A 17,799-nucleotide genomic window follows, 5' to 3' on the forward strand; every position below is an offset into this window, starting at 1 on the left:
TTGGAATCTAAAAATTGTGGTAAATCAGCAGGAAAGACTGTTGCCTGATATTGACAATAAATGAGAGACGTGGAATATATCCTAAAGTCATTCTCTGTTCTCTGCTAATTCTAGTGGACAATTACGGTCTCAGAGTTGTTGGGCTAAGGAAGGAGAGAGTGAATTTTTTTTTACATCTGTATCCTGGAGGCCAAGTGGTAATCAAGAGTAGTCTTGGCTTCATAACTTCATGGTTCATAGCACTGCTAGTATTCAAGCTCAAAACTCATGTGTTGAATTTAGTTATTTGAGCCTGAAAGTTGTCAGAGTCTCTAATCCATGTTACTCTGTAAGCCTATTACATTAGAATCACCTTGAAATTAATCTCTAGTGATGCAACAACACACTGCACATTGCATACTCTGTTACTGTTTAATTCTAAAGCAACCGCAAAAAACATGGAAAGTATTTAATAAATAAGAGTTCATTTAAAAGTAAGACATTTTTGAACTGGAAATGCATGAATTTATATAGGAAATATTTGCTGGTGTGGATTTTTTTGTAAATATCTAAGAATATAGCTGCAAAGTCATTGGTGAAGAGTTCTGCTGATGAAGATGCAGTGCTGAGAAATCAGTTTCCTGTGATCACACCTTTGGTCTTAAATTCTGGGGATTTCAATATTAAGTCTTAAAAAATTGATTTAAAGAGAGAAAGGAGGGGGCTGAAATATCTGAAGGGTTTGTTAATAATGCAAGTGTTATTTGTGATAGAATTCAAGATATTTGGTATAAGCCGGAATCACTCAAGAAGTAGCTCTGTGTGCAAGGGAATAAATGGAGATGGATTAGCTGGACCTAGAAAAGAGAGAGAAAGTTAATAAATAAAACATAAAATTCAAGGAAACAAAGTGGAAGGGCATGTTGTGATGATGAAATTGTGATTTTGCAACAGGATATAATACATTTGAATGCTTGGGTGAAAACTGGCAAGTGGAGTTTAACGAACACAGGGAAGTGGTGATCATGCATTTTTGTAAAAGAATTCAAAGGCAGAGTACTTTCTAAATGGAGATAGAACTTCATAGCAATCTAGATGTTTTAGTGCATGAAAACATGCACTAGGAGTTAAGTTCAATGATCAGTTATGGCTAACTGCATGTTGGCCTTTCTTGCAAAGTGGTTGGAGCTTATGGATTGGAGCAGGATTGTAGGGGGGAAGGGGCAGGAAGATAGGTTGTTACAGTTGTACCGGGGACAAAGACACATTTGGAATACTGTGCATAGTACTTTTCCCCTTGACTAAAATAATATAGCAGCATTGGAAGCAGTCCAAAGGAGAGTCATTAGACCAGGAACTTCCATTGGATCAAAATGTGCCCTATCAAAAGAGGCTGGACAGTTTTTATCTGCATTCCTGGGATTTCAGGAAAGAGGGAGAGGTGATATTACTCGGACATCTGATGTGGAGGAGGGTGGGTTTGGTGGTAGATTTTGATACATTTTCACTTGAGGGAGGGTCATAAACAAGTGCATATAGCTACAAAATATGGAGCTGGTCCTCTTAAACTTAAGTATATAAACATTTCTTCTCTCAGAGTGCGGTAAATCTCTGGAATTCTCTGCTCCTGAGGTTAGTGGAGATGGCAATGGATTAATATTTGAAAGAACAATGATTTGAGGGTGATGTGGAATTGGAGCAGAAGTGGAGTCGAAGTCAAGACAGAGCAGCAATGATCACACTGAGTAGTGGGAGAAGCTTGAGGAGGCCAATGGTCTACTCCTGCTGCTGATTTTGTATAGAATGTATTTTTGAAAAGAACAGGAGCAAGCTAGTTCTGGAAACTGAAAGTTATCAACAAGAAAAAAGCAAATTAGCGGGGTTAGAGAGAGCAAGAGAAAATACAACCAATAGGGAGACAATCTGTCGTCACAGGCCACAAAGAAAAGAAAATGAAACCTGTATACAATCACCTAGAGGGCAAGCCTCTGAGGTTTTGAGGAACGATATAAAATTGTTGTTGTTAAATAATTTATCTGCATTGAATGCACCTTAATAAAATTTGTTGTGCTTTTGACCAATATATCTGTACATATGTTGTAGTCTGAGCAATTAAATCACTCTAGTCACGTTAACATAAATATCAGTTGGAAAATCTTACCTGTTTATATACAGTCATAAAACTGGAAGCAGACGTTTTATAGCTGGGTACAAAAATAGTTGACACACTATTGGAAGTTTAAACACTAGATGGGAAGGTTGATCAACATGCTAAATGCACTCAAAGGCAATCTGTCTAAAGTTCCATGAATTTCTATCACGGAGATTTCTAAATTCACATTTGGCACAGGGCAGTTAACAACCTATTTTATGCATTTTCATGAAATGTAATGAACTAACAAATGCAAAATATTGAAATCTACTTGCCACATCTTTATAAATAATAACTATAAAATATAATTGCAATGCACATATGCACACAGTACAGATTTTTCTAAGAATATTTCAGTTCTGTAATTAACTAGAGTTTAGATTAGAGGGATAAGAATGTTTCTATTTAATCAACTAAAAGTTTAGTCATTTACTCACAATGAACAACAATACTTTTCAAACTTACTGCCCTGAATTTCCTAGATTAGAAGAATTTCTCTTTGTAACGTGATATTTGTGTCACCTTTCTCATATAACCCTGACTACACCAGTTATTCTGTTAATGGAACAGCTTTAAAAATCCTGGTATGTTTCTCATTCCAGTCCTACCAGGCCATAAGGAAAGGAAAATCACAAGGCCAAAACTAGCCAAAGTGTGTCAATTTTTGCAATTTCCAATTGTCTACTGTATCAGTGCTCTGATCATTTTCAGGAGTATTTGCTCTCCAGTAAATCTTCCTGTGCTTAGCAATGTGGGATTCAAGGAGGAAATGGTGTTTTATTGCTTAGCACTGCTAAAGTGTTTGTGATGAATAATCTCGATCACACACTTCCATCATTAACAAAGTAAGAAAGATACCCCACTGTATTTCCTGGAAACCACCCAAAAATATGGCAATATGTTGTCTTAAATTTTACCATTGAATTAAGTACCGGAACAGGAAGGAGAAAGTTCTATTTATTAATATTATAATGGTGTGGGTTCAATTAATATTGAAAAGGTTGCCTTACCTGTACCTGGATTAAGTTAAAGTGGATATTTAATGTGTCACACATACCTCAATACATGTGTTGATCCATTAATCGTTGTAGAACGGGGAAGTGTCTGCCCCAGTTTAGTAGATCGTCTGTGCCTCTCTCCGCAGCACAAAATTGTTAAGAAGGCATGCCTGAAGGACTTGTTCAAATATGCATACAGAAAGGGATTCAATCCTGAATTAATATATCCAAGCCAAAGGAATGCTGTCCAAATCTTTTCTGGAAAAGAGTAATTTATAAATGGATCTACAATATTTGTGATGAAAAATGGTGCCCAACAGAGGCAAAAGCATCCCATAATAATGCACAAAGTTTTGGCTGCTTTGGTTTCAGTCTTCATCCTGTGATTTCCTGGATGGTCAGCTTGTTGTCCAGACTCATTTGAGGTTCCTGCACGTTTCAACATTTCAATCTGCCGTGCATGTTCTCTTGCAGTTACATATATCCTTTGGTATGCTAGAACCATTAAAATAAAAGGTATGTAGAATGCAACAACCGAGCACGTAATGGCAAAGGGTTTGTTCACCATAAAGACACAGGAGGTTGTATTCATGTCATTGCTGAATTTTCTTTCCTCTACCTGCAAAGAGATAAAAAAAATTGCTATTCCATTGAAGAAGATATTTTAATCAAGATAACTTACAGTATTTCAAGATTTTCTTTGCCGAAGTATTAAAATAGTGTCAATTCTTTGCTTATATTCAACAACCTTTGATAAGTGGTCCACATTGTCCATGTGCCTTATACCAGATTCCCAATATAAACACTTTACTTTAAGCTCTGTAATGTCCAGAGGGTTTCAGGAGGAAAGAGAAACGCTTCAAGTATGTCCTCAAAGTGTCCTTGAAAAGATGTAACATCAGGGAAACTCAAAGTGATGGAGAAACACTTAGAAAGTGTTTAAGCTCTTGGGATCTGGAGTATGTAAAGACTAGATGCAAAAGAGCAGCAATAATTTAATAACTGACCCTCAACAGCATCCCCTCAAACATGTGACAGAGCGTATAGATTCTGCAATGAATTCATTGGTACTTCAGACTTTACAAAACTACGCTGTAGGCAAATAATTCCTGATCATGGAGGACAAGAATGAAATACATAATCACAGTGTAGGCAATCATAATGTGTGTGAGTCTGAATACAGTGACATTGTTCTCCCAGAGGATGTTTTTGCTTATTCAGCACTGCATGCTGAAAGAAGAGTAAGGCAAGCTGGTGGGCTGACATAATGTTACCTGCAAACACGTGACCTTGACATGTTTCAGATGATGTCAGCTAAAATTGATGATGTCACTACAGGAGAGCAGTGCAAAGCACCTTTGCCGATGATACTTTACCCAAGACGCCATAGATGAGAATCATCCAGATGAAGGTTCTCCCATCCAGTTGGATGATAGTGGAGTGAGTTAGAGGAAGACAGCTTGCTCAACCTTGCCAAAAATTTGAAAACGGATTAAGAAAGAGGAGTTTTCTCACATCTCATTCTAACAAGATATAATTAACTTTTTTGATTATGTCCATTTCTGCACTGTGACAGGGCAGAACCAGAATGAAAGGATTTAAACATAAACTTGTGAAAATGTTGGGTGTGGTTTTGGGACATGACAGTTCCAAAGAATATTTGCTAAATTTCCTATTATAATATGGCAAACACTACATTTAATCTCATAATGCATTTTATTAAACTATGCATTACTCACCAGTTCCTGTATACCAATACTGTTCCAGCCTTGCATGATAGGAAGGAATGAAATAAATGTAGGGATAATCCAACACCCTCCAAGCATTATAATAATACGCGAGGGTGTCATTTTGTTCCTGTAAACCAGAGGTTGACAACAAATAGCATAGTACCTGAAAACAAAACAGAAAAATACCCTTTCCTTAATAATTTTGTCCATCTTTCATCCAAAAATTAATTTACACTCACTCACTCACCTCATTCCCGTTTATCCCCTTGGTCACTCTGTTCCTTGTGTCGTAATGTCAGGGAAGCATGTCTGGAAGGGAATCCTTCTCTGATTTTTATTAGATGCTGATAGGTAATGAATTTATGTTGTGCAAGATTAGGTCAGTGAGAATTGCAGTTGTATTCACAAAATCTAACAATTTAAAACACCTTTTTTTCTGAAAATTGTGCCTGGAGGTGACAGACTGTTAACTGCATGGTGTTAATATTCAGTTGTTTTACAATGTACTCTATTATGCATCTGCCTGTGGCTTTACACAGAGTGGAATACAGAGCAGAGACCAATGATCGAAAAATGTTTCCTTCCTACCTACATCAGTGATCTGCCCCATGCAAGATATATTCGAAAATGTCTTTACAGCCGCCAGACTCAGTTTTCTGCAAAATGGATCTTACTTCTTTTCAGAGCACATTTGCCAAACCAGAGGCCATAATAAAATGGCAAGATGATACTTTCAATATTCATTATGATAGCTTACTCCCTTTAAAGAGCATGAAAACTTGAAGCATGCATTTCACAGAAATTGCAGCTTCTATGTTCATCGAAGGTAGCTTTACTCGTGTATACAAATTGTGAGCAGCAGTTGGCCACTCAGCATTTAATTATATCAGGGTGAATTTCATTGTAACATGAATTCATCATTCCCATCTACCAGTGTAACCTTTCCCTCAATGTCGCAGGTTGTGGACTACAGGAGGAATTGCGACAGGCCAGCCCCTATTGACATCAATGGATCTGGGACTGAGAGGGTGAACAGCTATAAATTTCTTGGCATAAACATCATTGAGGATCTCGTAAGGTTTGTACATACCAGCTGTGTGGTGAAAAATGCACAACAGCGTCCCTTTCACTTCAGGTAGTAGAAGAAGTTTGTGTGGGCCCCCCAAATCCTAAGAACTTTCTACAGGGACACAATTGAGAGCATCCTGACTGGCTGCATCTCTGCCTGTTGTGGGAACTGTACCTCCCTTAATCGCAGGACTCTGCAGAGAGTGGTGCGGACAGCCTAGCGCATCTGTAGGTGTGAACCTCCAACTATTCAGGACATTTACAAAGACAGGTGTGCAAAAAGGGCCCAAAGGATCATAGGGGATCTGAATCATCCCAACCCCAAACTGTTCCAGCTGCTACCATCTGGGAAACAATACCACAGCATAAAAGCCAGGACCAACAGTCTTGGGACAGCTTTTGTCATCAGGCTGACAGACTGATTAACTCAATGTATTTCTATGTTATATTGACAATCCTGTTGTACATGCTATTTATTTATTTATTTATTTATCTATCTATCTATCTTTCTATTTATTTATTTATTAATTATAAATTACTATAAATTGCACATTTAGATGGAAACGCAATGTAAAGATTTTTACTCCTCATGTATATGAAGGATGCAAGTAATAAAGTCAATTCAATTCAAAACCCTTCATCTCCCTGCTTATCAGAATTCAAAGACTCCCTTTCTCAAAAGAATGTGGAAGTAGAGTTCAAAAACTTACAGCATTTGTGGAAAAAGATTGTTTCATCTCTCTCTTAAATAGGTGAGCCTTTATTTTTAAACAGAAATCCTTAGTTCTACATTTTCCTACAAGAATATCCTTTCCAGATCCACTCTGTTAAGACATTTTAGCATCTTTCATATTTCAATCAAATCCCCTTCAGTTTATTAAACTCCAGAGGATATGTTCCTGGCTGTACAACCTCTGCTCATAAAACAATTCATGCATTCCAGTTATTAGTCTAGAAAATGTTTTCTGAACTGTTTTCATTCATTACTATCCTTCATCAAGAAAGGAGAGTAACAGGAATATATAGTACTCCAGATGTAATCTTTCTAACGCCAAATGATAAAAAACAATTACTTCACTATTTTTTAAATTAAATCCCTTGGCAACACTGGAAGCAAAGGCGCTTGGGACCTCATCATAGAATACTCAATTTGTCATTGTTCCCATTTAATACAGTAAAATGTTCAATCATGTCTGATGCTTACATAACAACAGTTATAAAGAGTAGTTGTTGTTTCAAGATTGTTATTCCTTTAACAATTGGCTTGTGTGTCCAACTGGGTGCTGTGAAAATGAAGTCAAACAAAGAAGAAACTAAAAAAAACTAGGGTTAGTTGGGGGTTGTGTTGGAATTGGGAAGGGCTGTAATGAGAATGTGTTTTTGGTGGGTGGAAGGGAACCCATGATTGTGCTTTGCGGCTGTGAGTGACCCCAACACTCAATCAGTTGAAGCGTTGAGTTCAGACCAGGAGAGACGGCAAACATTAAAATATCAATCTGTGTCAAACTCATTTGGCAATGGAGTTCTGTTTAAAGTTTAAAATATTCTGCACATGCCATATAAACAATATTCCAGGAGACAATTATAAATATACATTGCATTATTTTAGTATAGTGTATGCGTTGCTGAACTTTGACTGTATAACAAGGACCATTAGTTGCAACTTTCTGATTCACATTCTATTGCTACGTATTATTGGACATGCCACACAAAATGCTGGAGGGACTCAGCATGTCGGACTGCATCTACGGAGGGAAATAAACAGTCGATGATTTGGGCAGAGACCCTTCATTTGGAACATCAGAATTATTGACTGTATATTTCCCTCCATAGGTACTGCCTGACTTGCTGAGTTTCTCCAGCATTTTGTGTGTATTGCTCAATGTTTCTAGCATCTGCTGAGTCTTGTGTTTTTTTATTATTGAACTCTTGGCGCCTTGAAAATAACAGAACAAGTGAAACATAGCAGGTAAATGATTCCAGGATTAGGGTGAATTGCAACTGGAAGAAACAGCCAGTTCAATTCCTCAATGTGCACAACTTCAGCAGCCAATGGGTGGAATCATATAGAAAGAGACTAAAAGCTGCATTGTATAACATAGAAAACAGACAACACGGTTTTTCTGTTTTAATTTCGATTCATCTCCCTTACTGATTGAAAATTGTGGTCAAAATACAAAAAGTAATGCAAGGGTCAACAAAGCATAGCATAGCAACAACATTTAGTCCTGTACCCTCAATTGTGAAGAGGGGAAAATAGGACAACAATAAAAATATTATGGGGAGAAAAAAAACAATTCTAAGCTCTCCAAGTTACACATCACCCCGAATGGGATTCATTTTAGTACTCCACTACTAAAATCCTTCTCTCTAAATCTTGTAGGATACCCTGGACTATTTGCAACAAGCATCTCAAGGTTTAGATAAATACTACCAATACTGTCTTACAAAATCCTCAAAAAGCATTGGGAGAATAGACAACCCAACAATGTTCTTTCCCAGACCTCTGCCTTTGGGTCTCAGTTACTCTGTCTGAGGCCAGGTCATAAGATTTGCATGCTTGGCACCCAGTTCTCAAAGCAAACACTCTCATGAGCTTTGTTGTGGCAGGAGATTATCAGACTCACAGATTTCAAAGATGTGCTCAAAGCTTCTTTGAAGAAGTGCAATATTCTCACTTATGCCTTGGGATCTTTGGCCCACCTCAGCTCAAAGTTAAAAATGAGCATTTGCAAGGGCACTGAGGACTGGTGAGCATGTATTAGGAGCGCGCAGCAGTCCAGAGTTGACAGTGAAAGGAGTGCACCATCTCACAAACTATGCAGCCACCTATCCCATCAGTCATTCCTGCCCCATCTAAGGAAGTGTCTGTGCTTCCCATATTGTCACTGTTAGTCACCCAAGAACTTTAGAAACAAAATTGGAGGCAAGACATTCCAAAATCCAGGAATTGTTTTGGAAAAGAGAGGGATCAGAAGCCCCTGAAGTGATTTATGGACATGGTCCTGAGTAACCTATTCAAAGCTAACATAGGACTTTGACAGATGTGCTTCACTCCTCAGAACAACATTTTTCAGGCACATGATTTTAAATTATTATTGTAATTTTGGTTCAGATAGCTTTGTGTATGATAGGGTGCTGAAGGCAGCAATCAGGTATATCATTTCCATCCCAGTTCTTTGAAGGGTCTATCTACCTGGTCCTGCTCTGCTGCTCTATACACATTGTTGCGGCTCAGTGAGCAGTCAGTCACATGACAGAATTCTAAAACAGGATAACAACTTTGAAGCAAGATGTATTTTTCACAAAAATATTACATAAACTTCAACAACTGAACATTTCAATGAGAGCAATAAAACATTGACAAATTAAGAACACTGTGATTAGTACAAAGCATTTTGAGATGTAAAGATGATTTCATCTTAAGATCTCCACTAAATTATAACATAAACTCACATTAATTTTTCCAAACCTAAAACCTCTTATGAATTAAATTGAACAAGTTAGGTCTTTATACTTTAGAGCGTAGAAGGTTGAGGGGGGACTTGATAGAGGTATTTTAAATAATGAGGGGGATTGAGTTGATGTGGATAGGCTTTTTCCATTGAGAGTAGGGGAGATTCAAACAAGAGGACATGAGTTGAGACTTAGGGGGCAAAAGTTTAAGGGTAACACAAGGGGGAATTTCTTTACTCAGAGAGTGATAGCTGTGTGGGATGAGCTTCCAGTAGAAGTGGCAGAGGCAGGTTTGGTATTGCCATTTAAAGCAAAATTGGATAGGTATATGGACAGGAAAGGAATGGAGGGTTATGGGCTGAGTGCGGGTCAGTGGGATTAGGTGAGAGTAGGCATTCGGCATGGACTAGAAGGGATGAGATGGCCTGTTTCGTGCTGTAATTGTTATGTGGTTAATATGGTAATATAATTATGTTAGGCATATTAGTATATAATCACCAGTGTGTAATTAACAACCTTCTGCCTGACACATTAATGAAAATAGCGTGGCTATCCGAACATTAAAACTTGCTTTTGTCACAAAGAATATATGATATACATAATCAATAAATTTGTCTTAGTGTACTCTTTGAAATTGTCTGAGCATGGAAGAACTATACATATTTATACCTACCTGTCTAAAGCAATGCAGCATAGATGAAGAATGGATGCTGTGGTTAGCATGACATCCAAAGAAGTCCGGACAAGGCAAAATGTGTCTCCATATATCCAGTTCTGTTGTACTAGTTCAATAGCTCCAAAAGGCATCACCATGACTGAAATAAGCAGATCGGCAAAGGCCAAAGAGACTATAAAGTAATTGGTCTTGATCTTCCTATAAGGGATTAGAAATTTAAGGAAATGCTCATAATAGTAAAACTGTCCTCAATTAAAAACAAACAATAGACTGAATTGTTATATAAAGTACGAGGAGTGATTGATAAGTTCATGGCCTAAGGTAGAAGGCAATGAGTTATTAACAAACTTTCTGCATGATCACTCAAAGAGTTGACCTGCATGTGCATATAACGAGAGCTGTATAACTCATCTCCTTCTACCTTAGGCCATGAACTTATCAATCACCCCTTGTATGGTGAAATCCGTGTGTGTACTACTGCCTCTCTATGCATAAGGATGAAAGCTCATCTCTTCCCATATGCAAAGGAATATTATGATACCATATAGGACAGCATTAGATAAAATGTAAATGCTCAGATCACTTCTACCTAAACTTTCAAGTTAATGTTCAAATTCAAGTATTTCCTTATTGTCAGCTAATCTGTATGGATGTAAATCAGAAGCAAAAATGCCAGATTTTTCCATTCATGAATTCTATGACATTTATTAACAATTGAAATTAAAGCCTGCTGATCAACTTAGGCACTTCCACATTTAACATTATATTCCCCAGAGCACAGGAGAACAAAGGATTTGATAGAGGTATACAAAGCTATGAGGGTTAAAGATAGGGTAAGTGCAAGCAGTCTTTATCCACTGAGCAACACACACAAAATGCTGGTGGAACGCAGCAGGCCAGGCAGCATCTACAGGAAGAAGCACTGTCGACGTTTCGGGCCGAGACCCTTCGTCAGGACTACACTGAGGTTGTGTGTGACCACAACTAGAGGTCATAGGTTAAGAGTGAAAGGTGAAAAGTTTTAGGGGAACGTGATGGAGGAGCTTCCTCACTCAGAGGGTGGTGAGAGTGTGGAAGAAGCTGCCAGTGGAAGTGGTGGATGCAAGTTCAATTTCAACATTTAAGCATTTAAGTGAAATTTGGATAGGTACCTGGGTGGGAGGGATATGGAGGGAAACGGTCCAGGTGCAGGTTGGTGGGACTAGGCAGCATAAGAGTTTGGCATGGACTAGATGGGATTAAAGGCCTGTTTATGTGCTGTAGTGTTTATGACTCTTGTGACTCTATTAGTGGTGGACATGCTAAAAAACAGATATCTCCTATAGAAGCCCTGTAAAATGGTAGCGTCACAGCTACAGAAAAGGTGGACACCATGGAGGGATTGTCTACGGAGTTTCTGTGGGTGGAGGTTAGGAACTGGAAGGGGTCAATGAATTTACTGGGTGTTTTTTATAGGCCGTCTAATAGTAACATGGATATCGAGAAGCTGATAGGGTAACAGATCCTGGAAAGGTGTAATAATAACAGAGTTGTCGTGATGGGAGATTTTAATTCCCCAAATATTGAATGGCATCTCCCTAGAGTGAGGGGTTTAGATGGGATAGACTTTGATTGGTATGTTCAGGAATGTTTCTTGACAGAGTATACAGATAAGCCTACAAGAGGAGAGGCTGTACTTGATTTGTTTTTGGGAAATGAACCTGGTCAGGTGTCAGATCTCTCAGTGGGAGAGCATTTTGGAGATAGTGATCATAATTCTATCTCCTTTACAAGAGCATTGGAGAGAGATAAGAACAGACAAGTTAGAAAAACGTTTAATTGGAGTAAGGGGAATTATGAGGCTATCAGGCAGGAAATTGGAGGCTTAAATTGGAAACAGATGTTCTTAGGGAAAAGTATGGAAGAAATCTGGCAAATATTCAGGGGATATTTGTGTAGAGTTCTGTATAGGTACATTCCAGTGAGAAAGTGAAGTTATGGTAGGGTACAGGAACCGTGGTGTACAAAGGCTGTAATAAATCTAGTCAAGAAGAAAAGAAAAGCTTACAAAAGGTTCGGAGAGCTAGGTAATGTTAGAGATCTAGAAGAATATAAGGCTACTAGGAATGAGTTTAAGAAGGAAATTAGGAGAGCCAGAAGGGGCCATGAGAGGGCCTTGACAGGCAGAATTAAGGAAAACCTCAAGGCATTCTACAAGTATGTGAAGATCAAGAGGATAAGACGTGAAGGAATAGGACCTATCAAATGTGACAGTGGGAAAGTGTGTGTGGAACTGGAGGAAATAGCAGAGGTACTTAATGAATACTTTGCTTCAGTATTCACTATGGAAAAGGAACTTAATGATTGTAGTGATTACTTGCAGCAGACTGAAAAGCTTGAGCATGTAGATATTAAGAAAGAGGATGTGCTGGAGCTTTTGGAAAGCATCAAGTTGGATATGTCACTGGGACCGGACAAATGTACCCCAGGCTACTGTGGGAGGCGAGGGAGGAGATTGTTGAGCATCTGGTGATGATCTTTGTATCATCAATGGGGAGAGATTCCCAAGGGTTGGAGGGTTACGGATGTTGTTCCTTTAATCAAGAAAGGGAGTAGAGATAGCCCAGGAAATTACAGACCAGTGAGTCTTACTTCAGTGGTTGTTAAGTTGATGGAGAAGATCCTGAGAGGCAGGATTTATGAACATTTGGAGAGGTATAATATGATTAGGAATAGTCAGCATGGCTTTGTCAATGGCAGGTCGTGCCTTACGAGCCTGATTGAACTTTTTGAGGATGTGACTAAGCACATTGATGAAGAAAGAACAGTAGATGTAGTATATGGATTTCAGCAAGGCACTTCTTAAGGTACCCCATGCAAGGCTTATTGAGAAAGTAAGGAGGCATGGGATCCAAGGGGATATTGCTTTGTGGATCCAGAACTGGCTTGCTCACAGAAGGCAAAGAGTGGTTGTAGTCAGGTCATATTCTGCATGGAGTTCGGTGACCAGTGGAGTGCCTCAGGGATCTGTTCTGGGACCCTTACTCTTTGTGATTTTTATAAATGACCTGGATGAGGAAGTGGAGGGATTGGTTAGTAAGTTTGCTGATGACACAAAGGTTGAAGGTGTTGTGGATAGTGTGGAGGGGTGTCAGAAGTTACGGTGGGACATTGATAGGGTGCAGAACTGGGCTGAGAAGTGGCCGATGGAGTTCAACACAGATCCGTGTGAAGTGGTTCATTTTGGTAGGTCAAATATGATTGCATTTATGGGAAGACTCTTGGCAGTGTGGTGGATCAGAGGGGATCTTGGGGTCTGAGTCCATAGGATGCTCAAAGCAGCTGTGCAGGTTGACTCTGTGGTTAAGAAGGCGTATGGTGTATTGGCCTTCATCAATCATGGTATTGAATTTAGGAGCCAAGAGGTAATGTTGCAGCTATATAGGACCCTGGTCTGACACCACTTGGAGTACTATGCTCAGTTCTGGTCACCTCAATACAGGAAGGATGTGGAAGACATAGAAAGGGTGCAGAGGGGATTTACAAAGATGTCGCCTGGATTGGGGAGCATGCCTTATGAAAATAGGTTGAGTGAACTTGGCCTTTTCTCTTTGGAGCGAAGGAGGATGAGAGGTGACCTGATAGAGGTGTATAAGATGATGAGAGGCATTGATCTTGTAGATAGTCAGAGGCTTTTTCCCAGGGCAGAAATGGTTGCCACAAGCGGACACAGGTTTATGGTGCTGGGGAGTAGGTACAGAGGAGATGTCAGGGGTAAGTTTTTTATGCAGAGAGTGGTGAGTGCATGGAGTGGGCTGCCAGCAACGGTGGTGGAGGTGGATACGATAGGGTCTTTTAAGAAGCTTTTAAATAAATACATTGAACTTAGCAAAATAGAGGGCTATAGGTAAGCCTAGTAATTTCTAGGCTTCAGCACAACTTTGTGGGATGAAGGGCCTATATTGTGCTGTAGATTTTCTACGTTTCTATGTTTCTAAAACTTCTAAACAGATTACAGATGGATCACTTTTCTTAAAAACACAAGGGAGCAGTTGTGGCCCGTAACAGTTGGAGCATAATGTTGCCAAAAGAACACAGTTGGTTCAGTTGCTATATCAGCTTAACAATAAATTACCATATAAAGTGCTAACATGTATTACTGTGAAACTGCAAGCATGATAATTGACAATGGCTGTGAACAGTATAATATTGATGATCATGAGCAAAGATGTACCACACTGAAATATTGATAGATTTTCTTCAGTGCAATGATTTTTCCATCGAATGCTGATTGTAATGTCCATTTGCTTTAGGCATTTCTTCAAAAGCCTTTTTCAGATGTTTATTTTGCTCATTTAAATTGTTTTTTCAATGAACTTTCATTCCGATCATCTGAAATTTAATCCAGAGGTGTACCATGTGGGTTAATTGGCCATTGTAAATTGTCCTGTGATTAGGTTAGGGTTAATTGGGTTTGTCGGGGGCTGCTGGGGCAGCATGGCTCAATAGTCCGGAAGGAGCTACTCCACGCTGTGTCGCTAAGTAAAATAAAAATAAATCCACATTCTTGCTTGCTTCATTAGTTGCTAAATCATATCCAGGAGAGCTTTTGCATAGCTGCCTCTTGATTAACATTTTATGCATGAAACTGCAATTTTCTTTGCAGATGTCTTGAATTACCACCAATTTATATCCTACATCCAGTTATTTTCTGCCTCGTATTACATAGATATGCTCTTCAAGTCAGTGTGCTTCTTTTAATTATGTAATTTGCTTTGAAGGAATGCATCACCGCATCCCTTTCTTTTCCATCAAGAATATTTACACAATTGTAAACTGTGGAGTATTACATATTAAATGCTTCATCTGACAATTGGGCTTTATTTTGTTTTCTTGCGCATATTTGCACCTTAAGATATTTAATTTCATTAAGCTGCACAAGAGCTTCCTGAGAAAAGTTGAGTGAAGAAAAGTAGCTAAGTTGGCCAACATCTGCTGGCATTGTAATGTGCCAGCAATGCTTATTCGATTGACCACAAATTTGTGCTGCCTGCTGATTATCAATAACCTATCAACACTCAGCATTCTTCCTTAGACTAGCTGACCACAGCTGACAAACTTAAATCTGCGACTGGGTCCCCAGTCTGGGGTAAGAACGAATGGTTAAGCATTTCATTTTATAGGACCAGTTATGCGAAGCTTCAGAAATTTTTGGGCCAAGTATTTTCAGAGAGTGAAATGTCTTTGAATTGAAACAAAAACTCTTCAGAACCTCCTCTTGTCAGCCTGCAGAGATGCATCCTTTTTCAAGTTCAGCTTTGTTGCTCTCTCTTATTAGTGAGTGACTGGATCCAGACTTAGCTTGTTTTATCTGTTCCTGCAGGTCTTATCCATGCTTTTATTACATCTAGATTTGACTCCATCAATGTTCTCCACCCACTGTCATCCCTTCAAAAACTTGTTACCCAGAGCTCTGCCAGCCACATTGAAATGTGGCATCCCCTTAACCATTGCCGCTGTCCGAGCTAATCCTATTTGTCCCCAGTCTAACAGATACACACTAATTCAAAAATCTTATCATTATTTGAAATGTATCCACTGGTTTATCTTCCATCCACCAACCCTCAACACGGGTGCCTGTAACCTTCTCCAGCCCCACATCCCTCTGTGATAATCTGAATTCTTCCAATTATTTCCTCTTGATCATGTTTGGTTTTGATTACTCTACCATTAGGAGTTGTGCCTTTGGCTTAACCCTTAAGCTCTGAAATTCCATCCTAAATACTCGTGCGTCTTTAGCGCTATCTCTTCTTTTATAATACTCATTAAAATTTACTAATATTGACCAAAATGCCAGATATTAACCTTAGTATCTCCTTTTGTGATTCAAAGCCATTTTTATAAATCTTATTGCTTTTACCAAGTTATTGATACTTCTAACTGCAAATTCTCACTGTAAACCAGTGTGCATCATTGTCACACTAACACCCAGAAACTGCAAAAACACTCTTTCACTTTGCATTACTTTACAATTTTATCACTTACCTTAGCTGCCTATCCTTGCAAACAGCTACCATAACCAATAGATTTCCCAATATAGTCATTATCATAATAGCTGAAAGAAACGTGATGAGGATCGTCTTCTGAACCATAGGGAAACCAGAAATTCCATCTGGCTCACCGTCATTTCTTGCACTGTGAGCAAAATGTAACCCAGAATTAATTGCCTTCATACACAATACTTTGATCAGAAGTTGTCATCAATTTCAAGGCAATGCAAACCACAGCTGACAGCGAAGGATAAACTGCAGATACAGGGAGCACACCCCACCAATGGAAAAAAATATCAAATTAGATGTCACTTTTAAAGAGTTATTGCTCAACATGAAAGGCAAAACAGTGCCTGCCTTCAGAAACAAATCGCACAAGACAGAAGATAACAGTCAACAATGTTTGACCTATAGATAAAGCATTCAAAGTGCAGCCAGTGCAATGGAGACATGCTAGTTTTATTTTGGATAATGGCATGACAAGTCTCCCACAGCACACAAGTCCATGATTATGCTGGAATTTATGCTCCTTAACCAATTTCTCAAGTTAAACATCTCATGAGGCAATGTTACATTCATATTAGCAGAGGGAATACCATCCCAAAATAGGACATTGCTGCCTCCTGCACCATCAGTCGAAGGCTTGCTTCACACGCTATGCTCAGCTCAGTTTTTCCTGACCGGGCTCGCCAACCATCGCCTGTCAATCAGTGACCAGGCTGTGGCTTGACTGTGTGGTTGGGTTAACGTGACACAGGGCTGGCAAAGGAAGAATTGATCAAGGCTTCACTCAAGCGACTGGGCGCAGATCTTCATGCTAATTGTAACCATTAGCCACAAATTGCACATTCAGGGAATGGGTTTCCTTTTCTATTCAGAATGGTGCCAGCTTGGCAATGTGGAGCATTCAAGCAAATATGAATGCAAGCTATGGCACCTTGCACGCTGACGGCTTCAACACAGCAGATGAAATTTAGTGCCATCTTTTCTTTTTTTTTAACCATTTATGTGGAAGAAGTATATATTCTTCCTGCCATAAAGAGACCTTTTGACGTTTGTGAATCAGTGTCCTACTTATTCCTCTGTCTTTTGTTTTGGCTGCCATCCCATGTCCTCTTGGTTTGGATCAACCAGACAGACCTCTTAGATGAAGAGCACAAAAGCAATACCATACAAGCAAGAGCTAATAGGAATGTACCAGCAGTCTAAAATAACAAAATCATGACTATCCGGCACTGTGGATGTGCCTATAAAATAATTTGTGAATCAGATGAAAAGAATTAAAATGGCACAATATGATTACAAAGAACATTTTGAATACTTCTGTTTTGAGCTCTGGTTGTTGGAGAAGTTTGCTCTAATGTTGCATACCTGTTTCTTACCTTGAACTCTTTGGCATCCATCCTACATCTAAGGTCAAATCTTTAGTTCATACATTTAACAAAATGTCATTATATCATGAATTCATTGCCTTGTCATGTAGTCTTCCAAAGCAATTGTCTTTCAACCTTCAATGACACAAATAGTGTGCTGGAGAAACTCAGAAAATCAGGCAGCATATATGGTGTGGAATAATCAATCAAAGTTTCAGGCCAAGATCACTTTAGCAGGATTGGAAAGGAAGGGAGCAGAAGCTAGGTTACACAGGTGGGGTAGGAAAGGAGTACAATCTGGCAGACAATTGGTGAAATTAGGTGAGTGGGGAAGGTGG

The 17,799-nt window shown here is 39.0% G+C and overlaps 1 protein-coding gene across 1 annotated transcript in view; it reads right to left on the bottom strand.

Moving 5' to 3' along the window:
* Positions 1-17,799, bottom strand: part of htr4 (5-hydroxytryptamine receptor 4) — a 135,187-nt gene that overhangs the window by 82,332 nt on the left and 35,056 nt on the right. Inside the window, exons 3-6 of the mRNA XM_059990201.1 lie at positions 16,084-16,233; positions 10,057-10,257; positions 4,869-5,022; positions 3,189-3,748 (exon numbers count right to left, since the gene is read on the bottom strand). Coding sequence (XP_059846184.1) covers positions 3,189-3,748; positions 4,869-5,022; positions 10,057-10,257; positions 16,084-16,233 — 1,065 coding nt within the window. The remainder of the gene's footprint in view (positions 1-3,188; positions 3,749-4,868; positions 5,023-10,056; positions 10,258-16,083; positions 16,234-17,799) is intronic.

This window comes from Hypanus sabinus, chromosome 15 (genome assembly GCF_030144855.1).
Source record: "Hypanus sabinus isolate sHypSab1 chromosome 15, sHypSab1.hap1, whole genome shotgun sequence".
Classification (NCBI taxonomy): Eukaryota; Metazoa; Chordata; class Chondrichthyes; order Myliobatiformes; family Dasyatidae; genus Hypanus; species Hypanus sabinus.